Source organism: Perca flavescens, chromosome 19 (genome assembly GCF_004354835.1).
Source record: "Perca flavescens isolate YP-PL-M2 chromosome 19, PFLA_1.0, whole genome shotgun sequence".
Classification (NCBI taxonomy): Eukaryota; Metazoa; Chordata; class Actinopteri; order Perciformes; family Percidae; genus Perca; species Perca flavescens.
Window position 1 is genome coordinate 28,518,854 of NC_041349.1, and position 17,271 is coordinate 28,536,124.

At 41.1% G+C, this 17,271-nt stretch overlaps 1 protein-coding gene across 1 annotated transcript in view; it reads right to left on the minus strand.

The window, feature by feature from the left end:
* The window catches only part of zanl (zonadhesin, like), an 82,300-nt gene that overhangs the window by 50,506 nt on the left and 14,523 nt on the right, over nucleotides 1–17,271 (minus strand). The window contains exons 20-49 of the mRNA XM_028563719.1: nucleotides 17,005–17,207; nucleotides 16,486–16,630; nucleotides 16,010–16,333; nucleotides 15,641–15,834; nucleotides 15,352–15,493; nucleotides 14,965–15,209; nucleotides 14,615–14,763; nucleotides 14,233–14,361; nucleotides 13,855–13,990; nucleotides 13,408–13,549; nucleotides 12,849–13,042; nucleotides 12,583–12,721; nucleotides 12,178–12,294; nucleotides 11,321–11,445; nucleotides 8,959–9,104; nucleotides 7,144–7,166; nucleotides 6,936–6,990; nucleotides 6,075–6,194; nucleotides 5,201–5,370; nucleotides 4,447–4,649; nucleotides 3,996–4,140; nucleotides 3,610–3,843; nucleotides 3,229–3,422; nucleotides 2,940–3,081; nucleotides 2,522–2,766; nucleotides 2,041–2,189; nucleotides 1,497–1,625; nucleotides 1,118–1,253; nucleotides 713–854; nucleotides 187–380 (exon numbers count right to left, since the gene is read on the minus strand). Coding sequence (XP_028419520.1) covers nucleotides 187–380; nucleotides 713–854; nucleotides 1,118–1,253; nucleotides 1,497–1,625; nucleotides 2,041–2,189; nucleotides 2,522–2,766; nucleotides 2,940–3,081; nucleotides 3,229–3,422; nucleotides 3,610–3,843; nucleotides 3,996–4,140; nucleotides 4,447–4,649; nucleotides 5,201–5,370; nucleotides 6,075–6,194; nucleotides 6,936–6,990; nucleotides 7,144–7,166; nucleotides 8,959–9,104; nucleotides 11,321–11,445; nucleotides 12,178–12,294; nucleotides 12,583–12,721; nucleotides 12,849–13,042; nucleotides 13,408–13,549; nucleotides 13,855–13,990; nucleotides 14,233–14,361; nucleotides 14,615–14,763; nucleotides 14,965–15,209; nucleotides 15,352–15,493; nucleotides 15,641–15,834; nucleotides 16,010–16,333; nucleotides 16,486–16,630; nucleotides 17,005–17,207 — 4,811 coding nt within the window. The remainder of the gene's footprint in view (nucleotides 1–186; nucleotides 381–712; nucleotides 855–1,117; nucleotides 1,254–1,496; nucleotides 1,626–2,040; nucleotides 2,190–2,521; nucleotides 2,767–2,939; nucleotides 3,082–3,228; nucleotides 3,423–3,609; nucleotides 3,844–3,995; nucleotides 4,141–4,446; nucleotides 4,650–5,200; nucleotides 5,371–6,074; nucleotides 6,195–6,935; nucleotides 6,991–7,143; nucleotides 7,167–8,958; nucleotides 9,105–11,320; nucleotides 11,446–12,177; nucleotides 12,295–12,582; nucleotides 12,722–12,848; nucleotides 13,043–13,407; nucleotides 13,550–13,854; nucleotides 13,991–14,232; nucleotides 14,362–14,614; nucleotides 14,764–14,964; nucleotides 15,210–15,351; nucleotides 15,494–15,640; nucleotides 15,835–16,009; nucleotides 16,334–16,485; nucleotides 16,631–17,004; nucleotides 17,208–17,271) is intronic.

Consider the following 17,271-nt stretch of genomic DNA (forward strand, 5'->3'; position numbering starts at 1 on the left):
ACACACACACACACACACACACACACACACACACACACACACACACACACACACACACACACACACACACACACACACACACACACACACACACACACACACGTGTTAGCAGGATGAAGTTCATATCAAAGGCCGTAATATCCTCAAAATGTAGAAATTTCTTCTTTCAAACCAACTTCACCGTACCTCATAATACTGGCCGTTGTAGTTGCAGCCACAAGAACTCTTTCTGACACACTTGCCGGCACTCAGGACGTAGCCAGGATCACACACACAGCTTTCAGAGCAGGGCCCACTGCAGGAGGGAGGTTTCCCAGTACACGTCTCCTGACAGGGGTCTGCACAGGGCTCATAGTGGCTGTTTGGGCCGCAGTCCAGAGCTAGGGGGGGGAGCATGGGAGGCTGAAGTCAGTGATAGTGCTGGGCAAAGAAGCATATGCTGAAACCAGGGCCTGTTTTTATATCAAGTGTAGTATCAAGATTTGAAATATAGGCAGCAGGCTTAATGTGTAAGTTATAGGCAAATAACAAACCAAAATATGATGCCAAAATACATAAGGTACAAAAACACCATAAATGTAGCCTATATGACAATTAAAATAGTGATAATTTGCCTCAGCTGTGAAATGCTCCTATTAGCACCACACAACCACATAATTCTACTTATATCTACTATATCTATCCACATGTCATTTCTCCCGTTAACACTCACGGCAGAAGGTGCTATTCCTCCAGGGTCCGATGTTCACCCCGCGGTCCTGGCATTCGTTGACGTAGGCTTCTATGGCTTCACACAGAACGGGCTTGGCTCCATCCAGCGCACACAGGTCAAAGACACAGTCCTTGAAGTAATTCTGAAGACACACATAAGGTTTGTTGAGTTACAATGCTTCATTCTGTCTCTTTGTTTTCAACCACAAATTCTAATTTCCATCTCCCTCGTGCTTGTATTTTATTACATGTAGGTACGCTAAAAGTAGGGCTGTATATTCTATTCTCCAATTATGATCGGATATTGAACAATAAAATCCCAGAATCAATCTTTTATTATCCACATGACCGTGGATGTGGTGAATTGAGTGTGAGAGTGTGTGTGTGTGTGTGTGTGGTGACTTACATTTGGGTTGACTTTGGGGTGGCACACAGCGAAGGGACCCTTTTTGTCCAGCAGGATGCCACAGTATCCAGAGCTCTCATACAGTTCTTGCTCTCCATCACACTCAGGGATGGTGGTGTTGGGTTTCTTATTACACCTGCCAGCACAGACACTCTGTTAGAGGAGCTCTCTGTGTGTTGGTTAGTTAGTTTTTGTCCCTAGTAATTATAATAAAGGGGTAACTGTACCTACAGTGTTTTATTTAGTATGGAGTCCCAACATATTCAATATTAAATTAATAAAAAGACATTATGCAACAAATAAACCCAAAAAATAATACTTTTATAAACAGTCTGTATATATGTATTGTTTGTAGGAATTATGTTTGTATGTTACTCACTCTGAATCGGTGTTCCAGCTGTGTCCAAAGTCATTGGCATTGTTGGTCAACGATCCATCTGGTTTACGGAAGTCATCTTTGGCATCTCCATCGTAATCTCCACACAGGCCACACAGCTGGTTCTCATAGCTGCAGATTACAAGAAATGATCTACATGTTAGTGATTTGTGGAAGTGAGAGCAACAAGTCAGTCAGAGCTACATCTCTCTACTCCTCCACCATGTCCAAGAGTTTGTGACTTATTCCAACCAAGTACTAGTGTTTTTACTGATTATCTGAGTTTATTACATTACATTACATTACATGTCATTTAACGGAGGCTTTTATCCAAAGCGACTTACAATTGCTATTTATGTCAGAGGTCGCACGCCTCTGGAGCAACTAGGGGTTAAGTGTCTTGCTCAGGGACACATTGGTTGATGTATCGCAGTGGGAATTGAACTTTATTGTCAGCAATATTTCCAAACTTCCATTGGAAATGGGATTCTGTGTGGGGGTCGGGGTAAGAATGTAAAGACACAGCAACTCCTCAGTCCTAACTCACTCTTTGATCACTTTGATGTCCATGAAGTGGTTTCCATCGTAACGAACAGTCACACCAAAGTCCATGGCTACAGTGTAGAACTTTCCTGACTTGAACACAGAGACACCAGGGGCCGGAGACACTGGCACGTTTACATTGGTCCCATTCACCTGTGTGGGGAAAGAAGGTGCAAATAACATAATGGGGGATTATCAAGGAAATAGAAACTTTAAAAACTGTCTATGTATACAATATTACATGTTAAAATAACAATGAAAATAACAACTTAACTTCCTGCGTTGCTGTCGAGCCTCCCATAATAACTACTAGGCCACTAGAGGCCGCCATCTCTATAAACATAAATATAGGTTGTAATTGTTGCTGCAAACGACCTATGCGGCCGTTTATCAGGGTAGGAGTCAGGACAGCTTCTCTTGTAAATATATCACGCTGCCATCCTATCTGTTAAAAATCTGTGTTTGTTCCTCCCCTCATTTCTTACCTGCACAGTGCCACCTTTGAGGATGGAGATCTTCAACATGCGCACATATACATGTACGGCCTTCACATAGGAGATGGTGGGTGTGTTAAAGCGATTTTCATTGTCGGCATGGACCTCAAAGAATGGCAGAGTTGTTGTATTACAGGGTCCAGACATCAAGTAGCTGCAGTTGCCCATGAAGTTGTAGTTGCGTTTGTCAAAAGTGGTGTAGTGGGGATCACCAGACGCTACGCATGTGGAGGTACCTGAGGTATGAGAAACTGTACTTTAGCAGTAGTTATGTTACTAGTATGTTTCAGTGATTTAAATATTAAAATTGAGAATTTAGAATACAGCAGATAGTAACAACAGGTCATTTGGGACCAAATTAGATTATTTCAGATGGTCGATCTGAAGTTAGACGTCTACCAGACATTACCTTTAGGATAGCAGCCTGAAACACCATTGACCTTGCGGCACTCTTCAGTAGGGTCACAGGAGTTATCGACACATTCCAAAGAGTAGTTCCCTGCACAGCGACACAGCGTTGAGCAGCCATCTCCAAATATGATCTCGCCAGGCTAAAACACAATTGAACAAACCATCAATAATCGCAGGGTGCATTGTGTGTGTCAAAAGAAGTACCTATAACAATCTTTTTCTCATGTAATGTCTAACAATTATATATTTTGCCTTAACAGGAATGTATGCATATGGGTATATCTGACCTCATAATAGTTATTCTGGCCGTCCAGACAGCCACATTTCTCCAATGGCACACAGTGCCGTCCTTTGAAGACAAACCCTGGTCTGCAGAAGCAGCCACTGATACAGGAGCCAGAACAGTTGGTGGAGGGTTCCATACAGGTGGGGATACAAGCTGGGCCACATTCTATATAATCTGCATCAGGAGGGCATGGTTCTGTACAGCACAGAGGAAACAAGGTGGTTAAATACAAATGGGGGAAACAGATGTATGAAAGAAAGAAAGAAAGAAAGAAAGAAAGAAAGAAAAAAAAAAAGAAAGAAAGAAAGAAAGAAAGGAAGAGAATTAAATGAAGTATTAGTGTAAAACTCAAAACCCAAACTTTGATAAGGGCATGTCATACTTGGTGGCTTGGCTGTGGTTGGTCCTGGAGTTGTAGGTTTAGGTGTAGTTGGTCCTGGAGTTGTTGGTTTAGGTGTAGTTGGTCCTGGAGTTGTAGGTTTAGGTGTAGTTGGTCCTGGAGTTGTAGGTTTAGGTGTAGTTGGTCCTGGAGTTGTAGGTTTAGGTGTAGTTGGTCCTGGAGTTGTTGGTTTAGGTGTAGTTGGTCCTGGAGTTGTAGGTTTAGGTGTAGTTGGTCCTGGAGTTGTTAGAAAGAATGCAGGATTAAGGCATTTCCACATTGACTTCACTTTTCAGAGCCAGAGGTTGCTGCTTGACAGCTAATCATTACCAGGGGAGGGGCTTGAAGGGGGGCACGGGTTGGCATTGGTGTGTGTTTGTGTTACATACCCAGAGGACGACATTCATATTCTCCGTCGTGGAGCTGGCAGCTCTCAGTGGTCGGCTTACAGCTGCTGTTGTGACACTGGATCAAACCTCCGCTGTGACACACACACTTCTGCTCACAACCCTCCAGGTACCAGTTATCATCCACCTGACACACACACACACACACACACACACACACACACACACACACACAGATCAGATACATTACATAAGACGCTACAACAATATTGTTGAGTATGTGCTTGAAACATTCATACTTAAAAAATAAATACTTATTGAATGCCCGCCGCTGCTGCAATAAGTGCAGTTGCTGCTCAGAGGAAATGCTGTAAATTATAGAGCGTGGTCTAGAACTACTCTGTGTGTAAAGTGTCCTGAGACACCGTCTGCTATGATTGGACAATATAAATAAAATTGAATTTCAGTGATTTCAGTGACTCGGAGCACTCACAGGGTGATAGGATCCACTGGGGTCCACGCAGCCGCAGTCTTTCAGGGACACACACTTGTCGTTGCTGAGGATGAAGCCCGGCTTACACTCGCAGCCCTCCACACACAGGTCCTCGCAGCCGGGGGGTCCGGACACACCCAGACACGTCTCCGGACACGAACTCACACACAGGGAGTAGGAGCTGTTGGGAGGACAGGCCAGGGCTGCATGGAAGAACAGAGGGACGGAGAGATGGAGGGAGGGATAGATGACGGACAGAGGCAGGGTAGGAAGGAAGGATGAATGGATTGAGGAGGGGTAGCAGGATGAACCAAAGGAGGGTAGGATAGCGACAGGGATATGTAAAGGTAAAGGTACTTTATTTGTCACATACACGTACATGTAGCGAAATTCATTCTCTGCATTTAACCCATCCCTCAAGGGAGCAGTAAAAATGTATATAAAAATATGTAAAAGGAGGGACAGAAGGATTAAGATAAGGATGAAAAGATGATTAATGGGTTCCTTGTAGCCACACCTCTTAAGTTGCTAAAAATCAAATACAGTAGAATTTTCTTTTGTTTGTTATTGAAAAAAAAATAAGTCAACAATGATCCCTTAAATTTAACTACAGCAATAGTGTCAAAGAACTTTATTTTAATATATGGAACTATTGATGGGTAACCCCTGATCCACTTCCTCCCTTCCCAGCCACGGCGAAGAATGTTACGTTTAGACACCAAAACGACCAGTTAAGTTTAAGAAAATGACTTACGACAGAAGCTTGGAGTCCTCCACGGGTGGACTTTGGCTCCGGCGCTCTGGCAGGCGTCGGTGTAGGCCTGGAGCTGGTCACACAGCACATGCTGCTGGCCTTGGAACTGGCACATGTCATACACACAGCTCTGGAAGAACGGAGTGGGATTCACCACACCGATACACTCCCTGGAACAGAGGCAAACACTCAGAGGGTCAGGCAGAGGGTCCAACACTAGAGATGTAACTAAACATTTAACTCACCATTCAAATTCACGCTTTGTAAAGGGTCTGTGGTTGGAAAGAAAGATTAAAGCCTCTGCCCTGACTGAAAGCTATTCCCCTATTTTTTTTAACTGTGCAGATCTTTCAATTTAAACTGAAATTGTATATCATTTTAAAAGGGAAAATAATTAAATAAAAAATGGGGGACTAAATAAATATTTAAAATAAATCTCTATAGATAAATAAACTGAGAACACAGTGAGTCAAAGTGAACAGGAACAAAGTGTCTCCTCTGTTCTTTTTTTACCACGGTGGGAAATCTGGAGCAGGAAAAGTTAATCCCTATCCAACCATTTCATGTTGTTTCACTGCATATATGAGAACCAGGAAACAAGTCAAAGTGAAATGTAACACTTCAAAACCATTTTCGTTAACATACACTGAGAGGACCAATTATATTTGTTGCGGATCCAAGTAGTCAGAAACTGTAGTATATATTTTATATATATATATATATATATATATATAAAACCAGGGTCCGTGTCTCCATGTACCTTTAAACAAGCGTATTCCACAGCGTTTGATTTACTTTTTCCCTAGAGGCATAAAACGTGTTTTTTCTAACAGCTATAACAGGTCAATAATTAGGGAAAAAGCTGCTTTCTTACCTGAAGGGTCCAGCAGGGTTTTTGAGTTTGCCACATTTGTCTGGCTTCACCACCTCGGCCTCCAGTTTGGGGTCACAGTCTATATAGGCTGGGCCCGGTGCCTTTATTGGATTCTGACACCTGAACAATGCAAACACAACACCAGGGTCACATTCCATTTCACTTATCTTCAGGAGTTATGGCAGACTCAATTTTTTGTAGGGCTGGGCAATATGAAAAAAAAAAAAAAAAACCAATCAGATATTTTTTTTCACCAAATACCGTGTGTATCAGTTGAAAATATTGTAAATGGATGAAAAACCGGTGCTTTCACAAAATATTTACACAATGAGATTTGTGGTATATAATCATCAATAATGTGGATATAATGACTAAGTGGGTAAAGGCAAATAATAGAACAGCTAGAACAGTCTGGTAAATTCAGAAATGACATCACTTTACTGTAATGCAGCCTTTCAAACCAGGACAACAAAGGGAGATATATTACCATATTCAAAATCTAAGACTATATCTAGTATCACAATATCGATATAATATCGATATATTGCCCAGCCCAAAATTTTATAATGATACTTTCTCTACAAAATATAACTATTGTTCTTAGTAGGTATCCTATTATTTTTTTGGTGTTGAAAAATGTCCCATCACCCAGACCATGGTATAAGGTAACATAGATTATTAAATTACCATAGATTTTACTGTATAAATCCATACAATAATTATAGTGTAACAGATATAATTTGTGTTACAAATAATTTGTTTTGGACATTTAGTTGTCATTTTGGTATTTTACACGAACTATAAGTAAGTGAATGTATGTTCAGGTTATAGAGCCCAGTCACATGTACCTTAATCACATGCTTGAGCTTTATGGGAATCTCCAGGGAAGGCTTAAGGAAATTCTCAGATTCCAGCACTGAATGAATGCACGAAACTCACGAGTCATCCTCGTGTTCTTTTTCTGCCAGCTGTTGGAGCGGAATAGTCGTTGACGTTGCCTCCCAGAGTGCCATCTGGCTTGGTGAAGTCGTTGTTTGGGTTCCCTGTGTCACCGTCGCCGTTCAGAGGCCGCACATCTGGTCGTGGTAGGAGCTGCCGGGACGGGAGGAAGAGAAAATCTGGATTAGGAGATGGAGAGGAATGTCTTAAGAAGACTTTAACCTGTTAACATCCACCATTTGCCTGATTTTCCTCCATTTCTCGTCAGAAGAACTGTAAGGCCAAAATACATGTATGAGGCATCATTTCAAACCTAATTTCTTCTACTTTATAGACATGTGCTTGATTAGCATGTGATTAAAACAGAACATACACTACAGCAGTTCAAACATGGTTCAAAATAGTTATTTTGGTCCGGGTCTAAAAACGTAATTTTTGAAAAAAAAATAACAACAAAATATTTTGTGCCACACTATGCAGGACACAACACAAACCTTCTACACCTTGTCAAGAAGACCTATATAAAGTTTCAGAACTCTAGTCCCAACCTAGTGGGAGCTAGGGAGTTTCAAAATTTTTCTTGTATAACAAGTGTCACCGGTGTGCCAAAACCTCTCCAAAACTTCTACAAGTGACCAAATGTTGCTAAATGCTTTTACTCACTTCTATGCTATTAGAAAAAACATACGAAATACTTAAAATGACTTAAAAAACCTTTTTACATTCATTCAAACACTGTTGATCATATGTTTTTCTCATAAATCACATGTATGCGCATGCTGGCTCTGGGAGGCGGGGCTTAGGTCTGTTACCCATTCATTTGGACTGGTTCCCATTGGATATTCCTATCATGCTATATACCGTTGGAAAGGGAATGTGATTGGCTACAAGTCTTATGAAGACTTTAAAAAGGTTTAAATAATGTTTGGCTCTTTAATGGAATTCTATAAACAATAGAGACAGAATGCTCTGATACTATTAATCAGGGCACCATCAATGGAAGAGATAGAAGCAAAAGTATTAAAAATGCTGGCAGGATTTGTTAAAAATAGCAGATCTGTATAACGTTTGAACTACAGATTGGACAGATGCCGAGGTAATTACTTAGGCAGTTTTTACGAAATACACAGACTTTCCGGGCCTCTTTCATTCAGATTCTGTTTTAGAGGCTTTGTTCCCCAAATCCCACAACCTGACAGCTGCTGGGAAGCACTGATTGAGTTTGTGACACCACGTTAGATAGATTTTTCAGTGAATTCATTCTCCTCGTTTCATAAGTTTTAATGCTATTATTACAAAGGTTTGTTATTTCTATGTTGCTTTTAATTAATGATAATTATCAATGAAATACAGAAAAATTATGAAAACATTTACCTGCTGTATTTTATGTAAGTGTGTAAAAATAATTCATAAAAAAGAAAAATTACCACATACAACCAAGGAGACAGGGTGGGACCACCAGAATGTTACATCACTAGTCTATATCGACGATGTTTCATTTATGGGATTGTTCTGGTGCCGCTGCAGGTTTCGTCTGATGTCCCTCATTATCAGCCATATATCCGTTACCTTCCTCTTTCTCTCTGTTGGCGTTCTAAACTCTGGTGGATTTGTGAGGACTATGGTTAACTGCTCCTCAGATCTCTGCAGGGTAAATCCAGACAGCTAGCTAGACTATCTGTCCAATCTGAGTTTTATGTTGAACGACTTAAACAACTTTTGAACGTACACGTGTTCCACCAAAACAAGTTCCTTCCTGAGGATATTTTGCAGAGGCACCGGGGCTCTGTCTGGCGCCTAGCGCCGCCCAAGACGATTGTGATTGGTTTAAAGAAATGCCAATAAACCAGAATGCCCATCCCAGAATGCTGTGTGGAGTAGCCAGACCTTCCTCCGCAGCGCTGTGGAGGAAGGTCTGCCAATGCCAGACTATTACATTACCAACCTGGGAACTGAGATCTGGGCGTAATGGTTTCCATCCCAGCGCACCCGGAGGCCGAAGGGCGTCTGCAGGGTGATGTACTGGCCGGCCAGACTGAGAGAGATGAGAGGGGAGGGGGAGTGAGGGAGGGACACTCGCCGTCCGTTCACCTGCCGGAGAGAAGGAAGAAAAAAACAGGGTCAACAGAAGATACAGGTACCAGTTTTGACATACACACACACGTGTGTTACATATTTACAGTTTCCTGTCAGCTTTTCCAACTCTAAGCTATTTATTGGCATAGTCCCAACAGTTACAGAGAAGCAATGAAAATCTGAGATCTCAGGTCCCTCCAACAATGCTCGTTAAATATGTCTAAAAAGAAAATCACACCAGTAATAAAAAAATCTGGAATCTAATTTGGAATCTAAGACATAAAATAATGCAGAAGTTAAAATATAAGGATAAAATATATACCATAGAATATAAAGACAATCATTTATATTTGTGGTGTACAGTAAATGCAAACTGAATAAACTGAATTTAAACAGGAAAGTAGTAGATGTACTGTATATGTAGTATGGATTAATAAATGTAATTATATAGGGCTGCAACTAACAAATATTTTCATTGTTTGGTTTATAAAATGCCGGAAAATGTCAATCAGAAGACATCCTCAAATGTCTTGTTTTGTCCACAACTCAAAGATATTCAGTTTACTATCACAGAGGAGAAACTAGAACATATTCACACTTAACAAGGTGGAATCAGAGATTTAATAAATATATTGAAATAGTTGGTGATTCATTTAATAGTTGACAACTAATCAATTACTCTTTGCAGATGGTAACAGGTGTAAAAAACGCAAATCAAAAGTATATGACTACACATAAATAAAACCTAGCACACAAGATAAGATAAGATAAGATGACGGAGTAAAGACACTGAGGATGTGTGGACAGATCAAACAGATGAGTACAGGAGACGACAAGGAGGAAGAGCGTGGATAGATTTCTGGGATTATGGCATTATGAAAGAGATAAAGGTCAAGGAACAAGAGATATGATCAAATTAGAAAAAGGTGAAGAGAACAAGAGACAGGCTTTGGGTTGTGATGTCACTCATCCTGAAGATTAAGCTATAGAGCGCCAAAGTCACGCATTTCTACTTCCGGTCCATGGGACCTATCTTTCAAAAAAATATGAATGGGAGTCAGTGGAGAGATAATTTTTTGGTCTGGTTTGAATTGAGCCATGAATTACACATATGATGTTCACCAGTTTAATAGATAATTTCACAATTCAAGAAAATCTCAGTTTATTGTTAAACTGTTGAAGTATAAGACTACACACTTCAAAGTCGCATGGATGACGTCTCGCTGAAACTACGATGTCTGTTTATCGTACCGCTGATGTAACGTTACTCAAATGAGCAGAGGATCTTGCTTGTTCTTTTGCTTATCTGCTGAAAACACTTCACTGGATAAAGCACATCAGGTAAGATTACATTACATGTGTTGTGATAAAAAAAAACGATTTTTAAAATCGATTTTTTTTCCCCCCTAGAATATTTTTATGTATTTATTTTTTACCAATGATTCACCTGTATATGGTACCACTAGACCTGTAACAATTATTTCATAATCACCGTTTCTTTGTTTCTCCGCAATTAACTGCTAACATTAGCTAAGGTCTTAAGGTGTGTGACTGGTAATTGTTGATTTTGTTTAGATTTGCCAATTTGTAATTATATAAGTGATTATTGTTTGGACTATATATTTCTATTATTATTATTTCAATTTGTTAGTTGTTGGCACTTGACCCTATACTGTACACATTCATAACAACAAAAAGACAGAAAAATGTTTTTATGATAATAAAGAGACGTTGTTTACTTCATATGCTGTGTACCTGTGTTATTACTGTACATTATCTGGTCACATGACAGTGATATCAATCAATTGTTCTGCAAAATTTGGAATTGTTACAGCTCTAGGTGTCGCCGATGGCGACTACATTGTAACAGAGCGAAAGCAGAAAATGGAGAAAATCTGTGTTACGTTCTTCTTTATGAATGAAATAAATGTCAGACTGACTGAGTGACATGTGATGTGCATTCTTCTTAGAAAACAACTAGTTTTTAGAAATGTCTCTAAAAGTGTATTATTCAACTGTAGTTTTTCTTAAAGGAGGAAAAGAAAATTGCAATACTTCATACTAACAAATCGCGATACATCTAGAATTGCAAAGAAGGAAAATCGCAATACACCCATGTATGGTGAAAGAATCGGGACAAAAGCACATGGTCCCAGCCCTAATACCCATGTTGTGCCCAGTCATCCTCAGTGATACTGACAGCTTGTAAATACAGAGACAGAGATACTGACCAGCGTCCTCCTGGCCTTCATCAGGGTCACAGTGATTCCATTCACAGTCACGTAGAGCTTTCTCAGGTAGGACAACCCTGGCATTCCTCTCTCCTCATTCTTCCCCTCCACTGAGAACCAGGGACCTGCACAGCAAGGGTACACACAGGTCACTGTCTGCTATGTGCAGTAACTACGTTTCTTAAACAGTGGGGCTGAACAATTTGGACTTTTGAACTAATTGCGATTTTTCTGCCAGCTATTGCGATTAAGATGATTTTAGCTAAAGTTCAATATTCAGATACAGATAAAACATCTCATGGAGAATTATAATATGAGACACCATCAAAACTGTTCGGTATTCTCATGCAAGGATGAGAACATGGATATGAATTGCCAGCAACAAGTGTTTTTCTTTTAATAAGCATGGGACATTGAACAGTCAAACACAGAACATTTATCACAAATGCTAAAGTTATAATAATAAAGAACAATTCCAATAATAACTAGCGTGCCATTTTTGCACGCCTATCTGTGAAACCCTTAAAATATAAAAATTTTCACCAGGCCTGCGTGTGCAAAGTTTTTGAGACTGAGAATTCATTTCACGGAAAAATAAAGCGGAATAATAATAATAATAATAATAATAATAATAATAATAATTCCTTCAGTTTCAGCAGGGCCTTTGCCAGCTGACGTTACTCGGCACTCGTGCCTTAAATATCAGTACTTTACTGTAAACTGAAATTAAATGTCTCATATGCCTCAGTTCAACAGCAGCATCTACAAGTTACACCTTCTACACTCATATTAAATGAGTTTTAGACCATGACATGAAAACATTGTGTTCAGGTGCAATGGAAATAAAAGACACCTACCTGTGGTGTTCTTGCAGGTTCTGGCCAGGGTGTAGGTACATGTTCCCATGAAGCTGTAGAACTTTTTGTCAAACGTGTTGTAGTGAGGATCTCCAGACACCACACAGTCCTGAGAGCCTGAGGGACAGGGTCACACACACACACACACAACGTCAGAGTAGCTACAACACGGCTGCAGATACTCGAGTCACAATTTAGCAATTTTTTTTGTTTATTAACATTGAATAACTTGCATTTGGGAGTTGTAGTTCTATTCTGGTAACAAAACAATATTTGTTTGGAATTCATGAATTTTGGTTCATGACAACATCTTCGCTAGGCTGTAACAGTGAGATGCCAAGTACCGTATAATTCATATATCCAGTTCTGTTACTTCGTGTAGTAGTGTGGTGGGTGTAGACTTACTGGTGGGATAGCAGCCCAGCTCTCCATCCTGGTGTTTACACTCGTGCATTGGGGGACATTCAGAGGCCACACAGGTAACGAAGGGAGCATCGCACTTACACTTCAACATACAGTCCGCCTGATAAAACTCGTCTCCAGGCTGACACACACGCACGCACACACACACACACACACACGTAATTGTGTTAGCAGGATGAAGTTCATATCAAAGGCCGTAATATCCTCAAAATGTAGAAATGTTTTATTTCAAACCAACTTCACCGTACCTCATAATACTGGCCGTTGTAGTTGCAGCCACAAGAACTCTTTCTGACACACTTGCCGGCACTCAGGACGTAGCCAGGATCACACACACAGCTTTCAGAGCAGGGCCCACTGCAGGAGGGAGGTTTCCCAGTACACGTCTCCTGACAGGGGTCTGCACAGGGCTCATAGTGGCTGTTTGGGCCGCAGTCCAGAGCTAGGGGGGAGCATGGGAGGCTGAAGTCAGTGATAGTGCTGGGCAAAGAAGCATATGCTGAAACCAGGGCCTGTTTTTATATCAAGTGTAGTATCAAGATTTGAAATGAAGGCAGCAGGCTTAATGTGTAGGTTATAGGCAAATAACAAACCAAAATATGATGCCAAAATACATAAGGTACAAAAACACAATGAATGTTGCCTATATTCAATTCAATTTATTTATAGTATCAAATCATATATGAAAATTAAAATAGTGATAATTTGCCTCAGCTGTGAAATGCTCCTATTAGCACCACACAACCACATCATTCTACTTATATCTACTATATCTATCCACATGTCATTTCTCCCGTTAACACTCACGGCAGAAGGTGCTATTCCTCCAGGGTCCGATGTTCACACCGCGGTCCTGGCATTCGTTGACGTAGGCTTCTATGGCTTCACACAGAACGGGCTTGGCTCCATCCAGCGCACACAGGTCAAAGACACAGTCCTTGAAGTAATTCTGAAGACACACATAAGGTTTGTTGAGTTACAATGCTTCATTATGTCTCTTTGTTTTCAACCACAAATTCTAATTTCCGTCTCCCTCGTGTTTTGGGTTTTTATTTTAATTGTTGTGCTTGTATTTTATTGCACGTAGGTAAGATTTATCTGTAAGTAGGGCTGTATATTCGATTCTCCAATTAAAATCTAACTTTGTTTGAGTGATCAGATATTGAACAAAAATATCCCGAAATCAATCTTTTATTATCCACATGACCGTGGATGGGGTGAATTGAGTGTGAGTGTGTGTGTGTGGTGACTTACATTTGGGTTGACTTTGGGGTGGCACACAGCGAAGGGACCCTTTTTGTCCAGCAGGATGCCACAGTATCCAGAGCTCTCATACAGTTCTTGCTCTCCATCACACTCAGGGATGGTGGTGTTGGGTTTCTTATTACACCTGCCAGCACAGACACTCTGTTAGAGGAGCTCTTTGTGTGTTGGTTAGTTAGGTTTTGTCCCTAGTAATTATAATAAAGGGGTAACTGTACCTACAGTGTTTTATTTAGTATGGAGTCCCAACATATTCAATATTAAATTAATAAAAAGACATTATGCAACAAATAAACCAAAAAATAATACTTTTATAAACAGTCTGTATATATGTCTTGATTGTAGGAATTATGTTTGTATGTTACTCACTCTGAATCGGTGTTCCAGCTGTGTCCAAAGTCATTGGCATTGTCGGTCAACGATCCATCTGGTTTACGGAAGTCATCTTTGGCATCTCCATCGTAATCTCCACACAGGCCACACAGCTGGTTCTCATAGCTGCAGATTACAAGAAATGATCTACATGTTAGTGATTTGTGGAAGTGAGAATAACAAGTCAGATAGAGCTACATCTCTCTACTCCTCCACCACGTCCAAGAGATTGTGACTTATTCCAACCAAGTACTAGTGTTTTTACTGATTATCTGAGTTTATTGTCAGCAATATTCCCAAACTTCCATTGGAAATGGGATTCTGTGTGGGGGTCAGGGTAAGAATGTAAAGACATAGCAACTCCTCAGTCCTAACTCACTCTTTGATCACTTTGATGTCCATGAAGTGGTTTCCATCGTAACGAACAGTCACACCAAAGTCCATGGATACAGTGTAGAACTTTCCTGACTTGAACACAGAGACACCAGGGGCCGGAGACACTGGCAGGTTTACATTGGTCCCATTCACCTGTGTGGGGAAAGCAGGTGAAAATAACATATAGGGTGATTATCATATCATATAAACATAAATATAGGTCGTAATTGTTGCTGCAAACGACCTATGTGGCCGTTTTTCAGGGTAGGAGTCAGGACAGCTTCTCTTGTAAATATATCACGCTGCCATCCTATCTGTTAAAAATCTGTGTTTGTTCCTCCCCTCATTTCTTACCTGCACAGTGCCACCTTTGAGGATGGAAATCTTCAACATGCGCACATATACATGTACGGCCTTCACATAGGAGATGGTGGGCGTGTTAAAGCGATGTTCATTGTCGGCATGGACCTCAAAGAATGGCAGAGTTGTTGTATTGCAGGGTCCAGACATCAAGTAGCTGCAGTTGCCCATGAAGTTGTAGTTGCGTTTGTCAAAAGTGGTGTAGTGGGGATCACCAGACGCTACGCATGTGGAGGTACCTGAGGTATGAGAAACTGTACTTTAGCAGTTGTTATGTTACTAATATGTTTCAGTGATTTAAATATTAAAATTGAGAATTTAGAATACAGCAGATAGTAACAGGTAGTAGTAATAGGTAGTTAGACGTCTACCAGACATTACCTTTAGGATAGCAGCCTGAAACACCATTGACCTTGCGGCACTCTTCAGTAGGGTCACAGGAGTTATCGACACATTCCAAAGAGTAGTTCCCTGCACAGCGACACAGCGTTGAGCAGCCATCTCCAAATATGATCTCGCCAGGCTAAAACACAATTGAACAAACCATCAATAATCGCAGGGTGCATTGTGTGTGTCAAAAGAAGTACCTATAACAATCTTTTTCTCATGTAATGTCTAACAATTATATATTTTGCCTTAACAGGAACGTATGCATATGGGTATATCTGACCTCATAATAGTTATTCTGGCCGTCCAGACAGCCACATTTCTCCAATGGCACACAGTGCCGTCCTTTGAAGACAAACCCTGGTCTGCAGAAGCAGCCACTGATACAGGAGCCAGAACAGTTGGTGGAGGGTTCCATACAGGTGGGGATACAAGCTGGGCCACATTCTATATAATCTGCATCAGGAGGGCATGGTTCTGTACAGCACAGGGGAAACAAGGTGGTTAAATACAAATGGGGGAAACAGATGTATGAAAGAAAGAAAGAAAGAAAGAAAGAAAGAAAGAAAGAAAGAAAGAAAGAAAGGAAGAGAATTAAATTAAGTATTAGTGTAAAACTCAAAACCCAAACTTTGATAAGGACATGTCATACTTGGTGGCTTGGCTGTGGTTGGTCCTGGAGTTGTAGGTTTAGGTGTAGTTGGTCCAGGAGTTGTTGGTTTAGGTGTAGTTGGTCCTGGAGTTGTAGGTTTAGGTGTAGTTGGTCCAGGAGTTGTTGGTTTAGGTGTAGTTGGTCCTGGAGTTGTAGGTTTATGTGTAGTTGGTCCTGGAGTTGTAGGTTTAGGTGTAGTTGGTCCTGGAGTTGTTGGTTTAGGTGTAGTTGGTCCTGGAGTTGTAGGTTTAGGTGTAGTTGGTCCTGGAGTTGTAGGTTTAGGTGTAGTTGGTCCTGGAGTTGTAGGTTTAGGTGTAGTTGGTCCTGGAGTTGTTAGAAAGAATGCAGGATTAAGGCATTTCCACATTGACTTCACTTTTCAGAGCCAGAGGTTGCTGCTTGACAGCTACTCATTACCAGGGGAGGGGCTTGAAGGGGGGCACGGGTTGGCATTGGTGTGTGTTTGTGTTACATACCCAGAGGACGACATTCATATTCTCCGTCGTGGAGCTGGCAGCTCTCAGTGGTCGGCTTACAGCTGCTGTTGTGACACTGGATCAAACCTCCGCTGTGACACACACACTTCTGCTCACAACCCTCCAGGTACCAGTTATCATCCACCTGACACACACACACACACACACACACACACACACACACACACACACAATACAATGTAATTACATCAAGCCTCCACAAACACGTCATTGTTCGGATCAGATACATTACATAAAACGCTACAACAATATTGTTGAGTATGTGCTTGAAACATTCATACTAAATAAATACCAGGAATGTATCAATACTTATTGAATGCCCGCCACTGCTGCAATAAGTGCAATTGCTGCTCAGAGGAAATGCTGTAAATTATAGAGCGTGGTCTAGAACTACTCTGTGTGTAAAGTGTCCTGAGACACCGTCTGCTATGTTTGGACAATATAAATAAAATTGAATTTCAGTGAATTTCAGTGATTTCAGTGACTCGGAGCACTCACAGGGTGATAGGATCCACTGGGGTCCACGCAGCCGCAGTCTTTCAGGGACACACACTTGTCGTTGCTGAGGATGAAGCCCGGCTTACACTCGCAGCCCTCCACACACAAGTCCTCGCAGCCGGGGGGCCCGGACACACCCAGACACGTCTCCGGACACGAACTCACACACAGGGAGTAGGAGCTGTTGGGAGGACAGGCCAGGGCTGCATGGAGGAACAGAGGGACGGAGAGATGGAGGGAGGGATAGATGACGGACAGAGGCAGGGT